Source organism: Fundulus heteroclitus, chromosome 8, assembly GCF_011125445.2.
Source record: "Fundulus heteroclitus isolate FHET01 chromosome 8, MU-UCD_Fhet_4.1, whole genome shotgun sequence".
NCBI classification, from domain to species: domain Eukaryota; kingdom Metazoa; phylum Chordata; class Actinopteri; order Cyprinodontiformes; family Fundulidae; genus Fundulus; species Fundulus heteroclitus.
Genome location: NC_046368.1, coordinates 15,943,024 through 15,969,461, shown reverse-complemented (window position 1 = coordinate 15,969,461; position 26,438 = coordinate 15,943,024). Strand labels below are relative to the sequence as shown.

The following is a 26,438-nucleotide window of genomic DNA, read 5'->3' as shown; positions in this document are numbered from 1 at the left end:
CCTGCTCAATATGGCAACTATAAAGTTAGCTTTACACCTCAAACATTTTTATCTGCCTCATTACGCGCTAGAGCCCATCCTGCATAGCTCCTTAAAGGCACATTTTTTCCTTGTTCAACAGTTCCTTCAGGTCACTGGTGATCCAGGTTTTCTATTAGGGAAGCATCTCACTGTTCTTGTGGGGATGATGCTGTCCACACAGAAGTTCATATAGTTGGTCACACACTGAGTCATGGCATTTATGTCCTCTCCATGTGGCTTCTTCAGCTTCCTGTGACCACTTTGTCTCAGCCTTTTTTTATTACAGGTAATCCTTGACATTTGTGTAAAACAAATCCAATGTCTTGTTTTCTCTGGTAGAGCAGATGGCAAACTGTTGAAACATTGGCAGTGTAGCAGAGAGAGAGAGGCATGATCAAAGTCACCAGATATTGCCACAAAAGAATTGGGGTTTTGTGTCTGTATCCTGTAACGGAACTGATGACATCCCATGCAACAGCTGAGGGTGGGATGTAAACAACCACCAAAACAACACTGGTGAACTCTCTGGGCAAATAATATGCATGAAAACTTACTGGCAATAGTTCAATGTCTGGACTGCAGAGATGACACCTCACAGTAACGTGTGCTGGGTGACACCATATATTGTTGACAAGCAATGCCAATCCACCTCCTTTCCTTTTCTCTGTCTGCTCGTATACTCAGGAAGCCCAGCAGAGAGACGTTGGAGTTGGGTATATGATCCTGCATTCATGTCTCAGTAAAACACATAATACTGCATTCCTGATACTCTTGCTGAGTCCTTGTGAGGGCTTGAAGTTCACTCAACTCGTTAGCTAATGATCTCACATTGCCCATAATGAGAGATGGCAGAGATGCTTTGAACTTCCTCCTTAACTCTCTCCTTTTTGCTCCTGCTCTGCCACCACAATGCCTTCTTTTCAACTCCTGTGGGATTTCTGGCTTCAGTTGTCATAATATTTCTGCTTTTGCGATGTTAATCAGCTGCTCCTTGTTGTAAACCACCCTGTTGCTATGATTATGCATCATTACAAAAGAGCAAAATATAGAAAAGTATTGGGGAAAAAATCTATCCAGCTGCACAGCTTCCAATACAAGAAGAAACGGTTTTCCAGAAAAAGCAATTTTTCAACAAATGCAGGAACAAAATTTTGAAAAAAGAAAAATAACCTAAACAAAGTTACAGAGCTACTTCAACATGCTGCCAGCCTGAGTTCTATGAACTATGAAATCCTATGATCACACTGATCTTTTTGGGTCGAATCATAGTTGTCTATATTTACTAACCTCTGCCACAGGAGCACTTGTCCGTCTGACACATTTTTCCGTGCGGGAATGTTCATGTAGAAATTTTCCTAGGTGTGTGGAGCAGGACCTTTTGGGCACACGGAGGGGCATGGTAGCCATAATGACATAATATGGCTGCGCGGACCTTGTGGATGCGTCAAGCATAAGCCAGGATTAAGGCTCTGCACTGACTGTGGGGCTTGAAAGGGTGAACTAACAACCACATTGCATTGTGTGATATATGGGTATCAGGAAAGGGGTTCTGTTTGTTTACACAACAAAGTTGTTCTTTTTTGGTTTGTTTTAAATAGTTAAAAACATGGTGCAAACCTGCTGTATCATTAACTGTCACACTTGTTCACATGATCGCTTCAGGGAAAATAACGTTAAGTTGAGATTTTTAAGTTTACTAGCATGGAATCAAAGCCAAACAACCCACGATCCCTGAACTAACAAATAGATGCCAAATGTCTTTTTTATAAGCATAAAGCATAAGCATAAAACGTGGCTATATACATTTAAGATCAATTGGATCCTCCAGAAATTCAATTCCGACATTACTCTAAATTATATTTTATGTGGTCTAGCAAAAATCTGTCACTCATTTGTTTTGGATGGGTCCTCATTCCAAAGTATTTTGGCTTTGATAATTTCTGCAAACTTTCAATTGCACTGGAACAAAAACGTTTGTTTGAGGACACCTCAAACAGGTGATGAACAAGCAGTGCAGACCTGAGGACAGCAGACCTTCATGGAGGGACTCTGCGCTCCTCTGAGCAGACAGCAGCCGCTTCAGACCTTCGTTCTCGGTCTGGATCGTCTGGATTGTTCCCTGGTACTCAGAGAGGGTCTGCTCCACCGAGACCAGGATGTCGGTCACAGTCGCCTGAAAGATCCGCTTCAGAGATGACTCCAGCAACATTTTCAGCTCCATCGTTTTCTCCATCCGTTGTGATTATTTAGCGCGTGTTCGCGCGGAAAAGCCTAAACAGATTAAAAGGATCCCCTTCTCCTCTAAAGGAAGCAGGCGGTGTTTAAAGTTTTTGTTAGAACTCACACATCCGTAGGACTGCCACCTACTGTTGTGGAGTACACTACCCAGGAATTCATAAAATATGTTAAAGACCCAAAGTATGTTTGAATATAATGTTTCCTAAATAAAAAATAATGTGCACTAATTATTCAAGCGTTATTGGGCGCTGCGGGTACATTCATTGTTGTACACATCCTGGAATATATTCGTGCAACAGCTATTGACAAATGTTAATCTTTATGCAATACATTCATCATTACATTGGTTTATAATGTTATACATGTAAAGACATTTGGATTAATATTTTGAAATCTGATCATTTTACCGTACATTTGACTTTCCCTTTTGTATTTCAAGCTTTATTCTTCAGTGTGTTCTACTTTACCTTTTTTTTTACTCTGCAGTGTTTTTTTTAAATACACCTCCAGATTTATTTATAAAGCACTTTACAAAAACAAAGGTAAAAAAAGTGCTGCACACATACAGCTGAAAATAACTGAAAATTAAAACAGACAAAACACAGAACAAGTTAAACTAGACAAACAAGATGGTTAAAAAAAGTAAAATAGTTTCAAATTAAATAAATACAAAATATTAAAAATGTGCAATGTTATGCAGCTCATAAAGCGTGTTTATTGAGGTATTTTAAGTTAAGAGTAGCCCCGTTTTCTCTATTATACAATTATCAAATGAATGAAGTACAACAAAAATTGATAACTGCACCATTACATTTTATCTGAGCATGCAGTGATAATGGCTTTTTTAGAAAAGAAAACCCAACCTAAATAACCACATTTGGTTGTTTATATTTTAGAAATCTGTTTTAGCCGTCAGTCTTTTATATTGTATAATTCACATATGTTGAACAACATGGCCAGCTAGAACTAGCATTCCCTTATCTGGTAAACGTCAGAGGGAGCTAATACTGTCGTCTTTGAGCCATGGATCCCAGAAGCCTTATCTTGGTCTTCTTCATCTGCTCCAGCGGTCACTCAGTTCTCTCCAGTCTTTCTGTGCCCTTCCCTTCCCTTGATATTCTCCGTACAACCATATTAAAGATGTCTTATTGCACTCATGAAACTGACTGATTTCTTTCAGTCAGTTTCAGATGGAGTGAATGTCGTATGTGTAATGACAAACCGATGTCTTTCTCAAAGAGGACAAAGGAACTGCTGGCAGATGTTGAGGGCACTGAAATCCCCAAGTATTTTAATTATTATACCCCTCTAAATGGACAGGAAAAAAGTATAGAAACTAGATGATAAACATCAAATCCAAAAATGTCTTATTTTGCCTAATGCTGGGTGTTCTCTTAAGAAGTTAAGAAAAGGTAAACTAGTGCTAGTAACTTGTATAGAACATATCCACCAAATCAAGCATGAAATACTATATATATATATATATATATATATATATATATGAGAGATTTGCAAAACCTCTCATGTATATGTGTTTGGTGGTGGTGGGGACCACCAGTTTAAATTAAGGATTTACACAACAGGACCAAAAAAGCCTTCTTAAAAAGACAATGGAAACACCAGAACTGATTAGTGTCATCTATACAGACACTTAAAAAAACCCAATAAGAATACTAAGCAGCACTAGAATGCCTTCTAAAAAAGGAAAAAGTTGTTTTGTGACGCCTCATCTGCACCGTCATGATCCACAGCTGGTGTGTTGTTGGATTCATCTTTGAGTGTTTTAGCCAATCTCCAACCACAGCCTGGATTTCTTTATCAGGCAGAGTATCAGGCCCTTGTTTCTTTTGTACAGTCGCAAAAGAATACGATTTTTTATTGGAATGTGCACACTGTTAAAAAAATGTGTGATCATAGAATAAGGGAGGCGTGTGAGACGACAAACAGAAGCACTAGATTCATCAAGAACGTATCGACTGTATTTCAAGTTACAAACAGAATGTCTTGAAAACCAATTAACAGCTGAAATATTTTAAACATCAACAGAAAGTCTATCTTTTAATATATACAGAAATTGAACTTTTACATAAGCTAAATTGTAAACTGCAGGTCAGTCTTCTTAAAAAAATGCAAAACAATATCAGACTGGATATCCAGAGTATTTCTCAGTTGATGTCCCACAGTGAATGTTTCATAGGCTATAGATCCAGATGTATGATAATACACAACAATAATAATATATAAAAACTCACCAAATTACAGGTTTAAAGTTTGACTCCTGCTTCCCAAAGTGTGATAATAGCAAAAACTTCAATTTAACCCTCAATACCCCTTGGTGGTGCCCATTACACAACATAACACATAGAACTCCATGAACCTTAAAGCTCAAAACAACTAAACCAAAGAATGATAACAAAACGCTTACCTGTTGATCCGTGATCTAGTATGGATAAGGGGCCGCAAAGGAACAAACTTCAACCTCAAACCCAGTAGTTTTAAACAGAACCGTTAAAGTGAGAGAGAGAGCTGCCTCCAGCAGAGATAACTAAGAAGTGTCCATAGTAAACATACAATTAGAACTGACCAATTGCAACAATTAGTCTAACAAGATGGTCCTCAACATTTCTACTGGCAGTAAATAACCGGCTGATCAAGTAAATGAGCAGCAGATAAACTCCATGTCCAAGAAAAAAACACAAAAATAAAACAGTGGTATGCCCAGTGTTGAACTTGGATAAGGAAAATGAGAGCCTGGTTAAGCATCACAAAATAAAAAAAATAATGACAGACCAAAAGGATTGTATATTAACTGCTAATCAGGCCAGGTTAGAGAAGCTACATCTCACTAATCATAAAGGGAAAACCGGTCGCACACTCTGAACTAACCAGGGGCGCTTCTAGACAGGGGCCAGTGCCCATGTACTAAAGACATTGCAACTGATTGGCCACTTGGACCAATTGTATTTTTTACCTTTACAGTTTTATTCTCACAATAATTTAAAAATTAAGTTTAGCTCCAGCCATATTGACATACCTTCAGCGGTCAGCAGCCTGCAGATCCAGAGACACAATTGGCTCTTTAGCTCACTTAATACATTAAATGATGAAATATTGACCTTTTTTAGTCTTTTTTCGCCAAATCTTTTGTTCTGTGCCCTCATGAAAAAAAAACACTGGCACCCCTGCTAAGTTTGGCGTAGAACTGCACTGGAACTAACAAACTCATACTGTGGCCGAATCTCCGAGTGATGAACCACACTTAAATCCAGGAACCGTGTAGGATGATTCAGTTCCAACTAGATTTGGTTAGCCAGCAGCTTCGTCCTCATTCACAGCCGCTGGAGGGACTCGCCATACTGGGAAGGAGCTGATGAAGTCCTTGGCCTCATCCGCGGACTGGAAAGGCCCACTGGGTTTCTTGTAGCCTCACTTGTACTTCCTGCACTCTGCAGGTTTTACTCCAGTGATGTGTGACTCTTGAGGTGCTTTTTCAAGGATTGCGTATCGGTGTAGATCTTCCCGCACTGACTGCAGAAAAAGACCTTCTCCGTGGTGTGCGTCTTCTCATGTCTCTTCAGGCGACAGGGTGTAGTGCAGATTTTTTTGCAGTATGTGCAGCTGTACTGCTCCTGCGTGTGAATCTGCAGGTGCAACTTCAGGCTGCTGGATGTTTTGAATTTCTTGTCACACTCCTCACAACGGTACGGTGCTTCTCTCGTGTGAACTCGCATGTGGACTTTAAGGTGTCCAGCCTGGTTGAAGGTCTTGCTGCACTGTTTACAGTCATACGGCCTCTCCCCAGTGTGGATCATGGAATGCTTTTTGAGGTCGCCAAAGCTGATGAACCTCTTACCACACTGAGTGCAGGAATGAGGCCGTACTCCTGTGTGGATCCTGGAATGCCTTTTGAGGTTGCCAAGGCTGGTGAACCTCTTACCACACTGAGCGCAGGAATGAGGCCGCTCTCCTGTGTGGATCCTCATGTGCCTGTGAAGGGATCTAGTGTCTTTGAATGATTCACTGCACTGCTGGCAGCGGTGTGGTTTCACCCCCTTGTGGGTGCGTCTGTGCCTGCTGAGCTTGTCGGGACGGTGAAACGTCTTATTGCAGATGCTGCAGCCATACGGTTTTTCTCCCGTGTGGATGTAGTTGTGGTATTTGAGGTATTTTGCCCACTTGAAGTTTTTCCCACAAACGTTGCAGCTGTGATCTTTACTCATGCCGTGAGTTTTGATGTGAGCATTGAGCGAAGCTGCTTGGCTAAATGTCGTTGGACAGGTTGGACAGCTAAAACACTTCCTGCTTTGTTCTTGGGTATCTTGAGCAACAACAGGTGAATTATTTTGCTCCAATGTTCCTTCTTCTTGCTCCACATCCTGCATGCTTTGTCCCTCCAACCATCTCTGATCAAACTCTGCTTCCTGACATTTCAGTGCATAACTGACCTCTGACTGAGACAAACCATCACCTTCACTACCTGGCAGTGCTTTAGCCTCCCCCTCTTTTTGAGTTTTGATAAAATGTTCCTCCTGTGTGCAGCCTTTAGAAACAACAGCGACTTTAACACTGTGGTCACTCCCACTAGATTCATGTTCATGCCTTGAAGGATGTTTCGGATGAAAATTTGTTAATGCATCACCAGTAACCTCTGAGCTATCGTTCTTTACCAGTTTCATCGTCTGATTCAGAGATGGCTGGCAGAGGTCGGCGGCAACACTTTTTACCAATTTTGGCTCGGTTTCCACAGAAACCAACATTCTGCTGGACTTGTCCACACATGACTGTTCTCCAAATTGATCTGTTTGCAGAGAGAATGGAGGAGAGGATGCACTCTCCTTCAGCTTGATATCATTTTTCTTCCTCAAACATGTCTTGTCACTGCTGTATTTGCACATCTTCTGCATAGTGTTGGGGGAGGTGACAGGATGATTGTCCCAATCTGAGCCAGAAAACTGTTCAGCGGCATCTTCCTCAGATGCATCTGCAAAAGTAAATGAAAACAAAAAACTGATTTTTACAGATGAAGACTGATTCACATTTGTTGCTGCTGAAATGAGTAAATACAGTATCACAGAGATTTGATGTAAAACCATGAAATAGTTGCAAGTGTATGTTGTCTCCACTAGAAGACAGATCTAACCACAACATAATTTTATTAAGTTAATCTGTAACAACTTAAAACTATTAAATCTAATAAAAATGGACTGACTTTTCGAGATATGTTAGTAAGAAACACCCAAGTCCCTTTTTGAATAGATTTATTTCACTGAATTTGAACCGGGTGAAACTAAAGTATGCCACTTGAGGGGTTTTGGATGATATATTTACAGACAAAAAAAAGGGTTTTCATCTTAAATGCCCTTTATTTTTTTTATACAGTTTTGGCTTAAAGTGCTACTCTGAGTGAGTCTTTCAACAAATGGCATGGTTTAGGCTTTGTATACTCCAGTTAATGAGTATAAAGTGAGTTAAAGAGTAATAGCTCCTGTGCCACTGTCTATCGTCCATCTTGAAAATCTAGTGTTTTGTGGTTCCTAGTGAAACTATTGCAGACCAACTTCATCTGAAATTGGCAACAGTTTAGGTTGGGATTTAATAATAATAATAATAATAATAATAATAATAATAATAATAATACATTTTATTTAAAAGGGCCTTTCTGGACACTCAAGGTCACCGTACAAAAGGATAAAAACAGAATGTCAGAAACAAAATCAAAACAAAAACATTTAAAAAATACAGAAGCTGGGACAGGGAAATTGATAATTAAAGAGAATAGCCAGTCTTAAACAGATGAGTTTTGAGTTGTGATTTAAAATGGAGAAGTGAGTCCGTGTTTCAATGTAAGGGCGGTAGAGAGTTCCAGAGGCGGGGGGCAGAGCGACTGAATGCTCTGCTCCCCATGGTGGTGAGACGGGCGGAAGGGACAGACAGGTGTAAAGCAGATGAGGATCTAAGAGCACGGGAGGGGGTGGGAATGTGCAGGAGGCCTGACAGATTTGGGGAGGGGTGCGGGCAAGGTGGTGAAGGGCCTTGAATGTCACCATGAGAATTTTATCATAAAATATAAAATATTTAAGAATTATTTATATTTTCCCCAAAGTGGGTGCGTGTTACTTTGCCACCGTATCTCACTGTGAAACTGGTTTGAGCAGTAAGTGCACTTTTGTCATTTTCTCATAAAAACATACTCTTCTATTAATACTTAATCTAGCAAGTCAGGAGATCTGTCGCTCCACCCTCTAGTTGGAGCCTTTATGTTTTATAAAAAAACATAAAAAAATCGAATTGTAGCATGTAGGGCAAGACTGATATTTTGTCTGATTGGACGCACCATGTTTTGGCATTTAGCTGCAACACAGGACCCACAAACAAACTAAAAAAAATCTTTACTCTTGATAGGAGCGACAGTTAATGGAAACCTAGTATCGGCCCCGTCCTTCACAATAAGCTGCTGACCTTTCTGACTGAACCCGGGTTCCTCTTTTGTTTGGAGGGGCTCTGATTCCTGCTGGTCCACCTCAGGATTCTGTTCTTCAGGAGCCACTTTAACATCTACCGCCAACACTGAAACACATTTACATGCATTATGAACAACTTTAGTTTAAGAAGATTACAACAATGGCAAAGAGTCAATTTAGAGAAAATAGAGTTGATCAGCAGAGTAGAGAGAACCAAACCTCAAGACTCGACAGTTTAGCTCATGTGTAGAATGTCTAATCCCTCAATATATTCACACTGATATCCAAAATAATGTTTTGCTGTGAAGCAGATGGTTTGGGAAGCAAAGCCTTTTGGAGCTGCCAGGCTTTGCACTCCACAACAGGTGAAGCTAATTTAAATACCATTATTTATACATCAGTACCACTGATACCAAATGTGGTTTAGGGGCAATTTCATATTAATGCTAAAGTTTGATTATTTCATTGTTATCTTTACATCTGAATGTGAACAATGCAGTCCTCCCCATGAAGACAATCAGAGTGTTTCCTAATCAGAAACCATGGCTAGACCTGCTGAAGGCTCAGGATGCACCGTTCAGATCAGGAGACAGACCGCCCTACAGCAGGGTTAGAAGTGAACTTAAAAAAGGCATCCAAGAGGCAAAGCACAGATACAAGCAGTGTATCGAGCAATCCACGTGACAGGGAGCCTGAACATCCTCCCCAGCCAGAGGAGCACCATCAGCCTCTCGTCCTGCAGCTGCACCAAGGGACCTCCTCCTTGAAGAAGGTCAACACCAACAAGGCTGCAGGTCCAGACATGGTGTCAGGTTGGATGCTCAAATCATGTACTGACCAACTATCAGGGGTCTTTCTGAACATATTTAAAGTTTGTCACTTTCCCGTCAGATAAACGCTTCAGAAGCATCAACTCCAGAACGTATCATTAAACTTACATCTACTTCTGGAGTACAGCTTGCCTTTGTTAGAACTTAAACCTTACCACATAAAAGAAAACAGACATGCAACTGAAATTAAATTATCTTTCTGTCACTAAAGCTCCCTGTGAAACAGTTGAACAAGGAGAAAAACAATAGGGGTATACCTTCTGTCACTTTTTAATCCGATTTTGATGGATTAAAAGTGGGCGGGGCGATTAAAAAGGGGCGGGGCTTATTTTTTAATTGACCTTTTAGGTGACCCTACTCACATGATTGTCACGTAACCCTGCTCGTGACCCTCATGTGACACCCTATCATTGACCCCTACCGTGACCTCCATGTGACCCCTCATGTGACACCCTCATGTGACACCCCCCACATTAATCATTATTAAATGAATTATTCCTTTATTAATTGTATTATTATTATTTTCATTTATATTCATATCATTAATAATATTATTACTACTATCATTGATATTATAGTAATTATTTAATTCTGTTACGCATACCCAACCTTATTTAGTAGTATTATTGTAATCATTTAAAGTTATTTATAATTATTTAACTCCGGTATACATACCCAATCTTTTTATTAGTATTATTATGATTATTTTGAATTATTTAATTCCGTTACGCGCACCCAATCTTTAAGGTGGGAGGAAATCAGTCTTTGTTTCAGCCGTAAAAGCAGTCAGACTATAATAAAGATTAAAAATAATACCTTCTGTCACTTTTTAATCGATGGGTGATTTATGACCCTAATCATTTCCGGTCCCCCTTTGATTTCCGGCCCCCTCCCCATTTCCGGCCCCCCTCCCCCATTTCCGGTCCCTTCCCCCACTTCCGGAATCCATACCCCTCCCCCATTTCCGGTCCCTTCCCCCACTTCCGGAATCCATACCCCTCCCCCATTTCCGGTCCCCTCCCCCACTTTAGGAATTCGAAACTGACACAGATTCAACAAATAGGATCTTCTCACCAACATGACAATCAAAAACGGGGCTTACCGGTCGATGGTTTCTTCCGCGCAACTCCGAGACAGGCTCAAGATAAAACAACTCCGGTTATTTTTCTGCTTAACGCATGGCATGACAAGATGATAGCAGACCGGATCTCAACGCTGTTCTGCAACTTTTGCAACTGGAGAGACGTTTTGAGGATCAAGAAAGTGGTAGCTTTTTAGACCCGCCCTCCACACAACAGCCAATACCTCCCCCCTTCAACGTTAACCACACCCCTTCTCAGTATAAGAAAAAACAACCAGGCAGACCGATCGGGACCTCCATGCAACTTCACTGACCAGACTTCTAACATCTGAAACCATGAGGAACTACGCGGGCAGCGGTTTGACGGTCTATGGGCTGGATAGCGAACCTACTCCACCACCGTCTCCTTCAACCGCTCAGCCGCTAAACCGCAAGACTCTACGTAAGCTCTGCTGAATACGAATCCTACGTGAAAAAACCTCCGTCCCGCATCTCTATACGGTGAAATAGAGGATCCTTAATCTTTAATCCTGATATAAAGATTAATTCAGTTTGGCGGGACAACATAAAGCGTCTTAATAGTGCAGCCGCTCACTCTCTTACTGATCACGACCCCAAGTTTCACGAGATCTGTTAAGGAGGGGAGGAGTTGTGTCAAACACGTGTGGCACTGCAGGAAGGGGGACAATATCGATCTTTGCTGACTTGCAGTCAGCAAATTCGTGCAGGGCATTATCTTATCATTTCATACATCTAACAGCAAAACCGTCACTTTCAACAAGCATGACATCCTTTCATTGTTAGTTAATAAACAAAAACACAGAGCCTCTCTGTTATCTTAATCAACAGACTGACTGGTCAGCGTAGACATCATACTTCCTGGTTAACTAGGGAGCCGAACAGGAAACCTCCCCCTTATCTCAATAAGCCACTGACCACCGCAGCTCAGTAAAAATCAAAACGGTCAGTAAAAGTCATTACGCTGGTAGAAGTCACGCCTTTCTTATCCTACAACTCTCTTAGTTAAAATATAGTTGTTGTTTTTGTTTTTACCAACTCTGAAGGCAGCCATCTCTCTACAGATTGTACTAATATTTGTCCTGTCACCTGTACATGTCCTAACTATGGCTCTTATAAACTAATGATTGTTCAGACAATTAATTGTGTAATTGTTAAAAATGTACAAATTCTGCTGATTCTTAACATAATTACTTAAGCTAATTCTATGAGTAATAGAAATGAAAAAAAAAAGCTAAATCGGTGAATATTTCACTCTGAATAAAAAGGCTAAATCTTCAACTAAAAAAGTTCTAGGATCAAAATGTTAAAAGTTCAGCCCTTTCTGGTGGACTTGCAAATGCAGTGCAAATGCATCTGTAGTGAAAATAGTCACAAAAAAGTATCAAGTTACACCTGTACATTACATTCTGGAGTTTTTCTTTTTTAGAATAGAATAGATTTTATTCTATTTATATAAAACAGATCCTACTAGTGTACTGCAGGGACAATGTTAAACTAGGGTTTTTTTAGTCGACAAATGATAATATAATGATAATGACACATTTATCAAATAAGGTACACATCTAGTTTAAATTAAGGTATGATAAATACTACCTTTTTCATATCATTCTGACACAGTTTTAACACAATAGAAATAGCTGTACCGTCCCAAAGTGGGGAGATTCAGGTGACAGCTGACTTTAGACAATACTGATTAAAATGGAACAAAGCTCAATTTAAAGTTAAGTTAGTACAGCAAAGGAAAAAGAAAACAAACTGCAATTATTAATACATAAGGCCTAGTCAGATAACAATTGAAAAATAAAAACAAGTTCATTTGCAGAATAATGTAATATTTTAAACATATTTTGTTACACAAATTAACAAAAACTGCAAAGACTTTCTCCACAGAACAGAACCAAAACCAAACTTTGCTCTCAATATATTGCTCTGATAAGACTCTGCAGGTTTTTCACTGGAACCTGCTCATTCTGCTCCACTTTATCGCCTCCATCTTTAAACTAAAAAACTAGATGCTTTGATTTCGCCTCTCCCCCATGGTTCATTTTATAGAACTCAGGGTTTCCCCAGAACTTGGGCTAATCTTTGCAGTAGGTGTTTTGGTGGGTTGAGGGGTGTTTGCGGTTAACTGTGCCGGCGGGGATTTTTACCAAAATATTGATTTTCATCATTAAAAACAGCAGAACAGTATAGCGTTGTACCAGACAAGTAAAAGTTAGGTAACCAAAGTAAGAAGAACATGATTTTTAATTGTGATGGCAGAAATATCCAGTCAGTAGCTTTTGGTTTTACGGTTATAAACATTGATCCATTATTTGGTGGATATAAAGGCTGCTGATCATCAGGCGGCTGCAAGCAGCAACAGAAATCCATGCAGGGTACAGGCCGGCCTGCAGCACAGTAAAAATGCAGAGGTTGCTGTCAGCAATACCTGTTGGCGTGTAATCAGTAGAGCCAACATTTGCACTGCCGATTTTTTTTTTTTCTTCACACAAACCACGGTCTGTTTGTACTAACAGACCGATCTAGACTTAGGTTAAATCAGTCGGTTTGGAAGTGGCTTTTTTTCTTGTTGAATAATGCCAGTAATTGTCTAAACTTTCTCTTTTATTTGACAAAATTGCTGACAAGCACAAAATTGTTGGATTTTGTTTGGAAATCAGTGGCAACCGCAGAACAACAGACTCTCTAACAGCCAAACCAGTGCTACAAATCCTCTAAAGCTACATGAGGTGAACCCTGAACTAAGGGGGGAATTTTGTGGTGGATAGATGCTAAACTTTCTTCAGTGATATTTTTCATTTAGTTTCCAAACACACCTAGAACCAGCACCATTGGTTAAAAAATGTAGTTGAACCTGCGGAGAGGTTTAGCCTGTATAAGTTTTGACCCTGTCTAGAGCGACAAACCCCCACAATGAATTCACAGCTTTTCACCAAATTGCTTGTCTTAATTTTTTTTCTTCCAAAATTCATCTCCACGATCAGTGTATGTAAACTTCTGACTGGAAAATACCAGGATATGTTGTCCCTGTATAGGTGAAACCAAACCGTAACAACTATTTAAAAATATGTAAACAGTTTTAATTGACTAATTAACTCTTCTACTCCTATTTTGCAAAATCAACACTTACACCCTTTTGGGTCCTTTTTATTTTTACGTTATTTGTTGTTATTTCAACTTTACGTTCTCTCTGTTTTGTTTTTTCTCTTCATAGTAGGTACATCTACCCTGGTATTCTGTTTAGCTGTGACGCCATTACCGTCTTTAACGTAGAAACCATTTGTGGATCAGTGTTTCTGTGATGCTTTTGTATCTCTGCTTATGCCATATTGATAGTGTTAGTAAAATTGTATTGTATGTAGTAGTGCTTTCTTATTTTATTTTTTATTTTTTTTTACTTTCCAGATATTGTATTATCTGTCCACTCTGAAAAATAAGTCCATAATTAGCATTAAGAACCCAAAATACAATACGAGTGTGGATAGTAACTATATTTGATGCCCTAAGATGTGTGTGTGTCACTTTATGGCAAATATGCCATAAAAACCCACCAGTTATTACTCCTTTGGGGGTTCTCTTGTAGAATAATAGTTTATTGCTAGTTTTTGAATCTGTCTTTGGTAAAGAGGATGGATAGTATGAAGTTTATCAGGTGTCTAATTTCAATGGTTAAAAACATGCTGCTTTGTTTACGAGCAACATTTACGATTGTCACTCAAGTTATTTATTTTATAGTGTTAACTGTTTGCATTTGGAGGACCTAGTTGCATGAGACTATGTGCTAAAATTCTAAAGGATTGTTCATTTGAAACTGAGATCAGAATTGAGTCACATAATGAATCTGGTATAGTGAGATTTTACAACAGTGACAAAAAACTATTTTACACATCTTTTTTATATAGCTTTTACTTTACGTGAAATTTTATATAAAATATAATCAATACATTATCAAATCTACAATTAAATTACTCAAAGAGCTTTTTAAACTACACTTAAATCATTTATATATACTCTCATCATTTAGTGTAGAGTATTTAATTTTTTTGTTTATCTGTGTGAGCTTTAATTGATGTTTGATTAAGTTAGGCGTGTTAGAAAACCATAGAGCAAAAGTTCTGACATCAAGTCAGAACCTGACGGTGCACTGGAAAGTTTTCACACCCCATCCACACGTTGGTTACTGGTCAGACCTTTTTATCTATCGCTATCACTCAAACACAACGTCTCGTTGTTCCTTATTTGGCACAAACGCAGTTTTTGCTTGTAAAAAGACAAGAAAAGGTACACATTTTAAATCCCATGAAAAATTTGCTGAGAGCGGAATAAAGGTAGAATTTAAACAATTACACAGTATACAGAAAAAGATGCGTTCACAAGAAATCTAATGACAGTGGATAACATATTAGGTAATGAGGAAAAAGGGGAAATATGCTTGTAAGGTTACCAATATTACCCAGACATTCAAGACGGTCTTAACTATGAAATTAAAAGCTCACCTTTATGTGAGAGGATTATTTTGTGTTTCTGCTTTTCTGTTTTGGCTATATTTTTTTTAAAAAAAAACTGAAACAAATGTATAAGATCTGACAAATGAGCTGAATGTATCCAGAAGCTTTTTAAATTATTGTATTTATTAAGGGGTATAAAGCTATCCAAACCAGCCTATTATGAAAAAGTAATTGAATGAATAGATGTTATTATTCACATTTTTTGTAAGCTGAGGCTAATTTTAATACTCACGCCAAGGTCTATTTAATGTCAGACCTGTAGCCCAAAGAACTCAGTTAAATAGATTCAGGCTACAATTTCTCAGAAGGCTACATATTATGCCTGGATCTAAATAAATTCAAAAGCAGAATTTGACATTTATCATCGGCATCTATCTGTCTGATGAGGGTATCGTGCCATTTTATCCTTTCTCTTCAGACACCCAGTGACCAGGACAATATTATTTCCAAGAGTACACAAACAGCTCATCCAGGAGTCCGCAAAAGAACACAGAACATCTTAGGCACTGCACCTGACTTGTTTCAGTTAAGTTCAGTAAAAGTAGATTTATTGTTAATTTTTGGAAGGTGTGCATCCTGGTAGGTTTCACGTAAAACTAACAATTCAGAAAAAGAACTATATACTCAATCAAATCTGGTGGTGGACTGAGGCCAACTTGCCATGGGAGATCCTACCAGGAGTAAGAATCTCTGGAAAACATAGTTCTCAGAATCATAGCAGATTCAAGAGAGGGGTGATACATGGTGGATATTTGACATACTCACTAATTATTAAATTCATAATGAAAACTATATTTTGTTTCTTTTATTCTGCAAGTTTGCCCTTACTCCGGAGCCTTAAATTAATTATGTTGTACCTCTGTGTCGGAATCTTTACGTTTGACTTTCCAGTTGTGGCACTTGAATTTCTCTGTGAGACAGACAAGCAAAACCAGACTTGAACAGAGCCAGAAATACCAACAAGTTGTTAATGCCAATGACCAAAAACATTCTGGTCTACAATAACGAATGCCACATTTTAACATTTTTTTCTATGTAATTGATTACTGTAAGCAATGTTTCTGAGACAAATCTTTGAAATTGTAGTAACTGCTGCACTATATCGAACATCTTTTTATCCTGAAGCTGGTTAAAATTGACTGTTATTGAACTGTGTTGCTAATTAAAGCCTCAACTCCAATAATTGTGCAAAGTAATGATTTCTATCTCTGCTTTAGTAAATGATGGATAATCATAATCTGGTATTTTAAATGTTACTTTTGGCAGTTTTACCAATCATGACAATCATGAAAAAGCAGAGTATTGGATAGTAGAATATTTCAAAACCGTCTTCATATCGTAATTAATAACATAAAAAAAAAATACAAATACTTTTTACGAGGATTGAAACATGAAATACAAGAAAAATAGGATAGAATAGATTTGAAATAGGCTTTATTCTGTCTCACAGAGAAATTCAAGTGCCACAACTGGAAAGTCAAACGTAAAGATTCCGACACAGAGGTACAACATAATTAATTTAAGGCTCCGGAGTAAGGGCAAACTTGCAGAATAAAAGAAACAAAATATAGTTTTCATTATGAATTTAATAATTAGTGAGTATGTCAAATATCCACCATGTATCACCCCTCTCTTGAATCTGCTATGATTCTGAGAACTATGTTTTCCAGAGATTCTTACTCCTGGTAGGATCTCCCATGGCAAGTTGGCCTCAGTCCACCACCAGATTTGATTGAGTATATAGTTCTTTTTCTGAATTGTTAGTTTTACGTGAAACCTACCAGGATGCACACCTTCCAAAAATTAACAATAAATCTACTTTTACTGAACTTAACTGAAACAAGTCAGGTGCAGTGCCTAAGATGTTCTGTGTTCTTTTGCGGACTCCTGGATGAGCTGTTTGTGTACTCTTGGAAATAATATTGTCCTGGTCACTGGGTGTCTGAAGAGAAAGGATAAAATGGCACGATACCCTCATCAGACAGATAGATGCCGATGATAAATGTCAAATTCTGCTTTTGAATTTATTTAGATCCAGGCATAATATGTAGCCTTCTGAGAAATTGTAGCCTGAATCTATTTAACTGAAGTTCTTTGGGCTACAGGTCTGACATTAAATAGACCTTGGCGTGAGTATTAAAATTAGCCTCAGCTTACAAAAAATGTGAATAATAACATCTATTCATTCAATTACTTTTTCATAATAGGCTGGTTTGGATAGCTTTATACCCCTTAATAAATACAATAATTTAAAAAGCTTCTGGATACATTCAGCTCATTTGTCAGATCTTATACATTTGTTTCAGTTTTTTTTAAAAAAAATATAGCCAAAACAGAAAAGCAGAAACACAGAAATAATCCTCTCACATAAAGGTGAGCTTTTAATTTCATAGTTAAGACCGTCTTGAATGTCTGGGTAATATTGGTAACCTTACAAGCATATTTCCCCCTTTTTCCTCATTACCTAATATGTTATCCACTGTCATTAGATTTCTTGTGAACAGCATCTTTTTCTGTATACTGTGTAATTGTTTAAATTCTACCTTTATTCCGCTCTCAGCAAATTTTTCATGGGATTTAAAATGTGTACCTTTTCTTGTCTTTTTACAAGCAAAAACTGCGTTTGTGCCAAATAAGGAACAACGAGACGTTGTGTTTGAGTGATAGCGATAGATAAAAAGGTCTGACCAGTAACCAACGTGTGGATGGGGTGTGAAAACTTTCCAGTGCACCGTCAGGTTCTGACTTGATGTCAGAACTTTTGCTCTCTGGTTTTCTAACACACCTCAGTTAATTAAACATCAATTAAAGCTCACACAGATAAACAAACACTGCGCTCCAGTAGCATAGATTTTTTCTATGTAACTGATTACTGTAAGCAATGTTTCTGTGACAAAAAAGTTCTTTGAGTAATTAAATTGTAGATTTGATAATGTATTGATTATATTTTATGTAAAATTTCATGTAAAGTAAAAGCTATATAAAAAAGATGTGTAAAATAGTTTTTTGTCACTGTTGTAAAATCTCACTATACCAGATTCATTATTTGACTCAATTCTGATCTCAGTTTCAAATGAACAATCCTTTAGAATTTTAGCACATAGTCTCATGCAACTAGGTCCTCCAAATGCAAACAGTTAACACTATAAAATAAATAACTTGAGTGACAATCGTAAATGTTGCTCGTAAACAAAGCAGCATGTTTTTAACCATTGAAATTAGACACCTGATAAACTTCATACTATCCATCCTCTTTACCAAAGACAGATTCAAAAACTAGCAATAAACTATTATTCTACAAGAGAACCCCCAAAGGAGTAATAACTGGTGGGTTTTTATGGCATATTTGCCATAAAGTGACACACACACATCTTAGGGCATCAAATATAGTTACTATCCACACTCGTATTGTATTTTGGGTTCTTAATGCTAATTATGGACTTATTTTTCAGAGTGGACAGATAATACAATATCTGGAAAGTAAAAAAAATAAAAAATAAAATAAGAAAGCACTACTACATACAATACAATTTTACTAACACTATCAATATGGCATAAGCAGAGATACAAAAGCATCACAGAAACACTGATCCACAAATGGTTTCTACGTTAAAGACGGTAATGGCGTCACAGCTAAACAGAATACCAGGGTAGATGTACCTACTATGAAGAGAAAAAACAAAACAGAGAGAACGTAAAGTTGAAATAACAACAAATAACGTAAAAATAAAAAGGACCCAAAAGGGTGTAAGTGTTGATTTTGCAAAATAGGAGTAGAAGAGTTAATTAGTCAATTAAAACTGTTTACATATTTTTAAATAGTTGTTACGGTTTGGTTTCACCTATACAGGGACAACATATCCTGGTATTTTCCAGTCAGAAGTTTACATACACTGATCGTGGAGATGAATTTTGGAAGAAAAAAAATTAAGACAAGCAATTTGGTGAAAAGCTGTGAATTCATTGTGGGGGTTTGTCCGCTCTAGACAGGGTCAAAACTTATACAGGCTAAACCTCTCCGCAGGTTCAACTACATTTTTTAACCAATGGTGCTGGTTCTAGGTGTGTTTGGAAACTAAATGAAAAATATCACTGAAGAAAGTTTAGCATCTATCCACCACAAAATTCCCCCCTTAGTTCAGGGTTCACCTCATGTAGCTTTAGAGGATTTGTAGCACTGGTTTGGCTGTTAGAGAGTCTGTTGTTCTGCGGTTGCCACTGATTTCCAAACAAAATCCAACAATTTTGTGCTTGTCAGCAATTTTGTCAAATAAAAGAGAAAGTTTAGACAATTACTGGCATTATTCAACAAGAAAAAAAGCCACTTCCAAACCGACTGATTTAACCTAAGTCTAGATCGGTCTGTTAGTACAAACAGACCGTGGTTTGTGTGAAGAAAAAAAAAAAATCGGCAGTGCAAATGTTGGCTCTACTGATTACACGCCAACAGGTATTGCTGACAGCAACCTCTGCATTTTTACTGTGCTGCAGGCCGGCCTGTACCCTGCATGGATTTCTGTTGCTGCTTGCAGCCGCCTGATGATCAGCAGCCTTTATATCCACCAAATAATGGATCAATGTTTATAACCGTAAAACCAAAAGCTACTGACTGGATATTTCTGCCATCACAATTAAAAATCATGTTCTTCTTACTTTGGTTACCTAACTTTTACTTGTCTGGTACAACGCTATACTGTTCTGCTGTTTTTAATGATGAAAATCAATATTTTGGTAAAAATCCCCGCCGGCACAGTTAACCGCAAACACCCCTCAACCCACCAAAACACCTACTGCAAAGATTAGCCCAAGTTCTGGGGAAACCCTGAGTTCTATAAAATGAACCATGGGGGAGAGGCGAAATCAAAGCATCTAGTTTTTTAGTTTAAAGATGGAGACGATAAAGTGGAGCAGAATGAGCAGGTTCCAGTGAAAAACCTGCAGAGTCTTATCAGAGCAATATATTGAGAGCAAAGTTTGGTTTTGGTTCTGTTCTGTGGAGAAAGTCTTTGCAGTTTTTGTTAATTTGTGTAACAAAATATGTTTAAAATATTACATTATTCTGCAAATGAACTTGTTTTTATTTTTCAATTGTTATCTGACTAGGCCTTATGTATTAATAATTGCAGTTTGTTTTCTTTTTCCTTTGCTGTACTAACTTAACTTTAAATTGAGCTTTGTTCCATTTTAATCAGTATTGTCTAAAGTCAGCTGTCACCTGAATCTCCCCACTTTGGGACGGTACAGCTATTTCTATTGTGTTAAAACTGTGTCAGAATGATATGAAAAAGGTAGTATTTATCATACCTTAATTTAAACTAGATGTGTACCTTATTTGATAAATGTGTCATTATCATTATATTATCATTTGTCGACTAAAAAAACCCTAGTTTAACATTGTCCCTGCAGTACACTAGTAGGATCTGTTTTATATAAATAGAATAAAATCTATTCTATTCTAAAAAAGAAAAACTCCAGAATGTAATGTACAGGTGTAACTTGATACTTTTTTGTGACTATTTTCACTACAGATGCATTTGCACTGCATTTGCAAGTCCACCAGAAAGGGCTGAACTTTTAACATTTTGATCCTAGAACTTTTTTAGTTGAAGATTTAGCCTTGTTATTCAGAGTGAAATATTCACCGATTTAGCTTTTTTTTATTATTTCTATTACTCATAGAATTAGCTTAAGTAATTATGTTAAGAATCAGCAGAATTTGTACATTTTTAACGATTACACGATTAATTGTCTGAACAATCATTAGTTTATAAGAGCCATAGTTAGGACATGTACAGGTGACAGGACAAATATTAGTACAATCTGTAGAGAGATGGCTGCCTTCAGAGTTGGTAAAAAACAAAAACAACAACTATATTTTAACTAAGAGAGTTGTAGGATAAGAAAGGCGTGACTTCTACCAGCGTAATGACTTTTACTGACGGTTTTGATTTTTACTGAGCTGCGGTGGTCAGTGGCTTATTGAGATAAGGGGGAGGTTTCCTGTTCGGCTCCCTAGTTAACCAGGAAGTATGATGTCTACGCTGACCAGTCAGTCTGTTGATTAAGATAACAGAGAAGCTCGGTGTTTTTGTTTATTAACTAACAATGAAAGGATGTCATGCTTGTTGAAAGCGACGGTTTTGCTGTTAGATGTATGAAATAAGATAATGCCCTGCACGAATTTGCTGACTGCAAGTCAGCAAAGATCGATATTGTCCCCCTTCCTGCAGTGCCACACGTGTTTGACACAACTCCTCCCCTCCTTAACAGATCTCGTGAAACTTGGGGTCGTGATCAGTAAGAGAGTGAGCGGCTGCACTATTAAGACGCTTTATGTTGTCCCGCCAAACTGAATTAATCTTTATATCAGGATTAAAGATTAAGGATCCTCTATTTCACCGTATAGAGATGCGGGACGGAGGTTTTTTCACGTAGGATTCGTATTCAGCAAAGCTTACGTAGAGTCTTGCGGTTTAGCGGCTGAGCGGTTGAAGGAGACGGTGGTGGAGTAGGTTCGCTATCCAGCCCATAGACCGTCAAACCGTCAAACCGCTGCCCGCGTAGTTCCTCATGGTTTCAGATGCTAAAAGTCTGGTCACTGAAGCTGCATGGATGTTCCGATCGGTCTGCCCGGTTGTTTTTTTATACTGAGAAGGGGTGTGGTTAACGTTGAAGGGGGGCGTTATCGGGTGTTGTGAGGAGGGCGGGTCTAAAAAGCTACCACTTTCTTGATCCTCAAAACGTCTCTCCAGTCGCAACAGTTGCAGAACAGCGTTGACATCCGGTCTGCTATCATCTTGTCACGCCATGCGTTAAGCAGAAAAATAACCGGAGTTGTTTTATCTTGAGCCTGTCTCGGAGTTGCGCGGAAGAAACCATTGACCGGTAAGCCCCGTTTTTGATTGTCATGTTGGTGAGAAGATCCTATTTGTTGAATCTGTGTCAGTTTCGAATTCCTAAAGTGGGGGAGGGGACCGGAAATGGGGGGAGGGGTATGGATTCCGGAAGTGGGGGAAGGGACCGGAAATGGGGGAGGGGTATGGATTCCGGAAGTGGGGGAGGGGACCGGAAATGGGGGAGGGGGGCCGGAAATGGGGAGGGGGCCGGAAATCAAAGGGGGACCGGAAATGATTAGGGTCATAAATCACCCATCGATTAAAAAGTGACAGAAGGTATTATTTTTAATCTTTATTATAGTCTGACTGCTTTTACGGCTGAAACAAAGACTGATTTCCTCCCACCTTAAAGATTGGGTGCGCGTAACGGAATTAAATAATTCAAAATAATCATAATAATACTAATAAAAAAAAATTGGGTATGTATAACGGAGTTAAATAATTATAAATAACTTTAAATGATTACAATAATACTACTAAATAAGGTCGGGTATGCGTAACAGAATTAAATAATTACTATAATATCGATGATAGTAGTAATAATATTATTAATGATATGAATATAAATGAAAATAATAATAATACAATTAATAAAGGAATAATTCATTTAATAATGATTAATGATAGGGTGTCACATGAGGGTGTCACATGAGGGGTCATATGGAGGTCACGGTAGGGGTCAATGATATGGTGTCACATGAGGGTCACGAGCAGGGTCACGTGACGATCATGTGAGTAGGGTCACCTAAAAGGTCAATTAAAAAATAAGCCCCGCCCCTTTTTAATCGCCCCGCCCACTTTTAATCCATCAAAATCGGATTAAAAAGTGACAGAAGGTATACCCCTATTGTTTTTAAGGAGTGCTTAGAAGAAAATATAGAAATGTGTGCAATCAAAAAGGAACACCTAAAAGAGGAGCTGCAGAGGTTGCAGCTATATGGTCTTTCTCCCGTGTGGGTGTACTTGTGGTATACGAGGAGATCAGGTGGCCTGAAGCTTTTCCCACAAAAGTTGCAGCTGTAATCTTTACTCTTGCATTGAGAGTTTATGTGAGTACTGAGTACAGCTGCTTGGCTAAATGTCTTTGGACGTGTTGGAGAGCCTAAAAAGTAGTTGCTTTGTTTTTGGGTATCTTCTTCAGCAACAGCAGATAAATTATTTTGCTCCAATGTTCCTTCTTTTGGCTCCACATCCTGTGTGCTTTCTCTCTCCAACCATCTCTGATCCAACTCTGCTTCCTGATGCTTCAGTGTATAATTGACTTCTGGCTGAGACAAACTCTCACCTTCACTGCAAAGCAGTACTTCAGCCTCCTCCTCTTTCTCAATCTCAATAAAATGTCCCTCCTGTGTGTAGCCTTTGGAAACAACAGTGACTTTAACACCGTGGTCACTTTCTCTGCATTCATGTTTAGGGCTTAAAGGATGTAGCAGATGCACATCTGGAAAGGCATCACAAGTAACCTCTGAGCTCTCACTCTTCACCAGTTTCTCCATCTGACTCAGAGATGGCTGAATAAGGTCGACAATGGCAGCACTTTCTTCCAAATTAGGTTCTGTTTTCAAAGGAACTAAGATTCTACTGGACTTGTCTACACACAGCTGTACACCTAATTGATCCATCTGCATAGAGAATGGAGGAGAGGACGCACTCTCCATAAGCTGTCCTTTATTTTTATTCCTGAAACTTGTCTTTTCACTGCTGCATTTGGACACCTTGAACATAGTCTGAGTAGAAAAAACAGGAGGATTGTTCCAATCTGAGACAGAAGTGGCATCTTCCTCAGATCCATCTGAAAAATTAAAGTGAAAACAATGAGCAGATTTGCACAGATGAAGAATGATTCACATTTGTTGCTGCTAAAGTAAGCGTCTCCGGCGGCGCCCCCGGCTGCAGCGGCTGCGTACAGCTCCGACTACTGTCGGCATTTTTCACAAACACACCAACAAACAATAATAACCGACATATGGTAGAGACCTCAAACATAAACATCCATACAGTAAAACAAGCATATATCGTAGCAGCGAACTTCCCTATGACTTACCCGCAGCAGCGCGCAACAATGCTGTGAGGAGGAAAAGGGGAAGGCGGAGGAGTTACGAGGCCTGGAATGAACTACGGAAGCTCAGGAGACACAAACAAGGCAGAGTGCAGAAAGGCGACCCCCGCAGGCAAAAAAACAAAACAAACAAAAAACAAACAAACAAATAAACATAACTGAATAAGATTAAATTCACAAATTCTCAACATAAAATGAATTAGAAATATTTTTTTTAAAAAAAGTACATTTGTAAATTTGTTTTACATAGCATGGATTCAAGCAACATATTAAAATTAATAAATACGTTCATTTGTAGTTCAAAACATATTTTGAGTGTTTTTAAATATTTAAATTATTATATTTAAAAAATGATAATATTTATCATTTTGCCAAAAGCTTGTTTTCCCACTGCCTGGATCACAAGTAAATGAACAAATATACAAATTTGCCAATTCATTCCAAGACATAAAATATTTGCTCCTCTGAAATATTGCAATGAGGTGAGCCTTGGTGTCCTCAAGACTCTTGGAGGCAAAAAGACCTCTGTTTTCCGTTCTGCTTCTTTGGTTCAATTCAATTCCGGCCAGTAAATCTGCAGATATCCATTCAAAGAGTGTATTCACTACAACAAGGAGGGCAGGCAGGCAGAAATATAACTGGCCACATGGTTATAATTAATATCTCAGGGGTCCGTGTACGGTCCGGTACACGGACCGACCTGGGACTGCGATCAAGTGAGCCGCCACTTTGAAAACAGGGGTCTGTTCTTCGTACGTCGCTAACTCAATTAGCAGGATTTCATTGTTGACGATTTGGCATGATCTTGGACAGGGGCGGTTCTAGACAGGGGCCAACAGGGGCCTGTGCCCCTGTAGACCTGTTCCTGGCCCCTGTACTAAAAACATGATATTACATTTCTTAGGATGATAAATGCTGACAAAAATACTGTGACTGACTGGTCATTTGGATCAGTTGTATTTTTTTCGTTTATGTTTTTACCCAATGATTAAATAAAAAAATAATAAAAAAATAAATATATAAAAAAATAACAATAATTAAAAATTAAGCTGTTTCACGTTAAGCTCCCGCTGTATTGAGAAAAGATCAGGGGTCTGCTACCTGCAGTTCCATTTGGCTCTTTGGCTTACTTAATATATTAAACGATGAAATTTTGACCTGTGAAGTTTTTTTCCCCCCCAATCTTTTGTTCTTTGACCCTGTAAAAAAACACTGGCCCCACCCTGGCCCCCCTGCTAAATTTGGTCTAGAACCCCCACTGATCTTGGATTGTTTGGTTCTTCGAAAGACATCCTGCACTTGTTTTCATAGCAACATGTGCGTCAGCTTAAGCCTGCTCCAGGGGTCCGTTCTTCGTACGTTGCTTAAAACATCCGAGATCAAATGAGACATCCAAGATGATTTCATCCGGCTAATCATGATCCGGCTAATTGGGTTCTTCTAACACACCTGTTGTTTACGATTAGTTTGGCTGGATTAAATTATCTGAGACAACTGCGCGTTAATGCGTTTGTTTAAAAGGGGAAATGTATCGATAGTAGAAACAATGATCAGCAGCGCTGCTATTGGCTGTTCAGCATGGCCAAAGAACGCCCACAGTTTTTCTCCCAAGCAGAACACAAGCTTTTAATGGAGGGTTTGCCGAATTTGAGTCATTAATTAAAACACCTCAAAATCTGTTAAAGCCAGGAGAGAGGGCTGGCAAAAAGCAGCAGACAAATTAATGCGTAAATACTGTCCATGGTAGATGTTTCTATCACTTTCTACAGTATGAATGTTTGCATTTTAATAATGTCATATTTACTTTGTTCTTTTATATCAGAGCCTCCACAGGACCCACTAGAACATGGGGACAAGTAAAAGTGAAATACAAGAATATTCTACAAAATGTTAGCCTTTAATTATTATACTTTATTTTAAAAAGGCACTTGTTATGTCAAGAGATCCAAATTTCAGTGTCATTCACGGTAAGTAAAGGACTCAAACTGGGAATTTTAACAAAAAAAATCTTTATCCATAAAAAATGAAAAATTTCCTTTTCCAAGTCATCCACAGTTTACACGGTAAAACTGTATTGCTCCGTGGCTAGATAATCCATCCATAGTTTTTTCTAATACAATATACGGCTCGACAGGAAGCAAGCCTTTCAAAGTAAACTAAACTTCACAATAAAATGGCCCGAACAAATCTTCTTACTATAGGATAAAAATAAAAAGCAAACTATCATACACGTAACTTAAATATTTTAGATTTATGGCTCCAACACCACTTTTCCTCTTTAAAAGCCACTGTTAAATGATGTGTTTGTCTGTTTATAACA

The 26,438-nt window shown here is 38.4% G+C and overlaps 2 protein-coding genes across 4 annotated transcripts in view; both read right to left on the bottom strand.

The window, feature by feature from the left end:
* The window catches only part of LOC105930784 (oocyte zinc finger protein XlCOF6), a 99,210-nt gene that overhangs the window by 14,459 nt on the left and 58,313 nt on the right, over positions 1-26,438 (bottom strand). The window contains exon 1 of one of the 3 annotated variants that reach the window (XM_036140176.1): positions 2,041-2,348. The exons of 1 other annotated variant lie outside the window; for it this stretch is intronic. In XM_036140176.1, coding sequence (XP_035996069.1) covers positions 2,041-2,254 — 214 coding nt within the window. In that variant the 5' untranslated portion in view covers positions 2,255-2,348. Of the gene's footprint in view, positions 1-2,040; positions 2,349-26,438 lie in introns of those variants that run through there. One more of the 3 variants, XM_036140177.1, reaches the window with a different exon arrangement.
* LOC105930775 (zinc finger protein 37 homolog) overlaps positions 4,217-26,438 on the bottom strand; it is a 113,219-nt gene continuing 90,997 nt past the window's right edge. Inside the window, exons 2-3 of the mRNA XM_036140179.1 lie at positions 8,719-8,826; positions 4,217-7,240 (exon numbers count right to left, since the gene is read on the bottom strand). Coding sequence (XP_035996072.1) covers positions 5,715-7,240; positions 8,719-8,826 — 1,634 coding nt within the window. The 3' untranslated portion in view covers positions 4,217-5,714. The remainder of the gene's footprint in view (positions 7,241-8,718; positions 8,827-26,438) is intronic.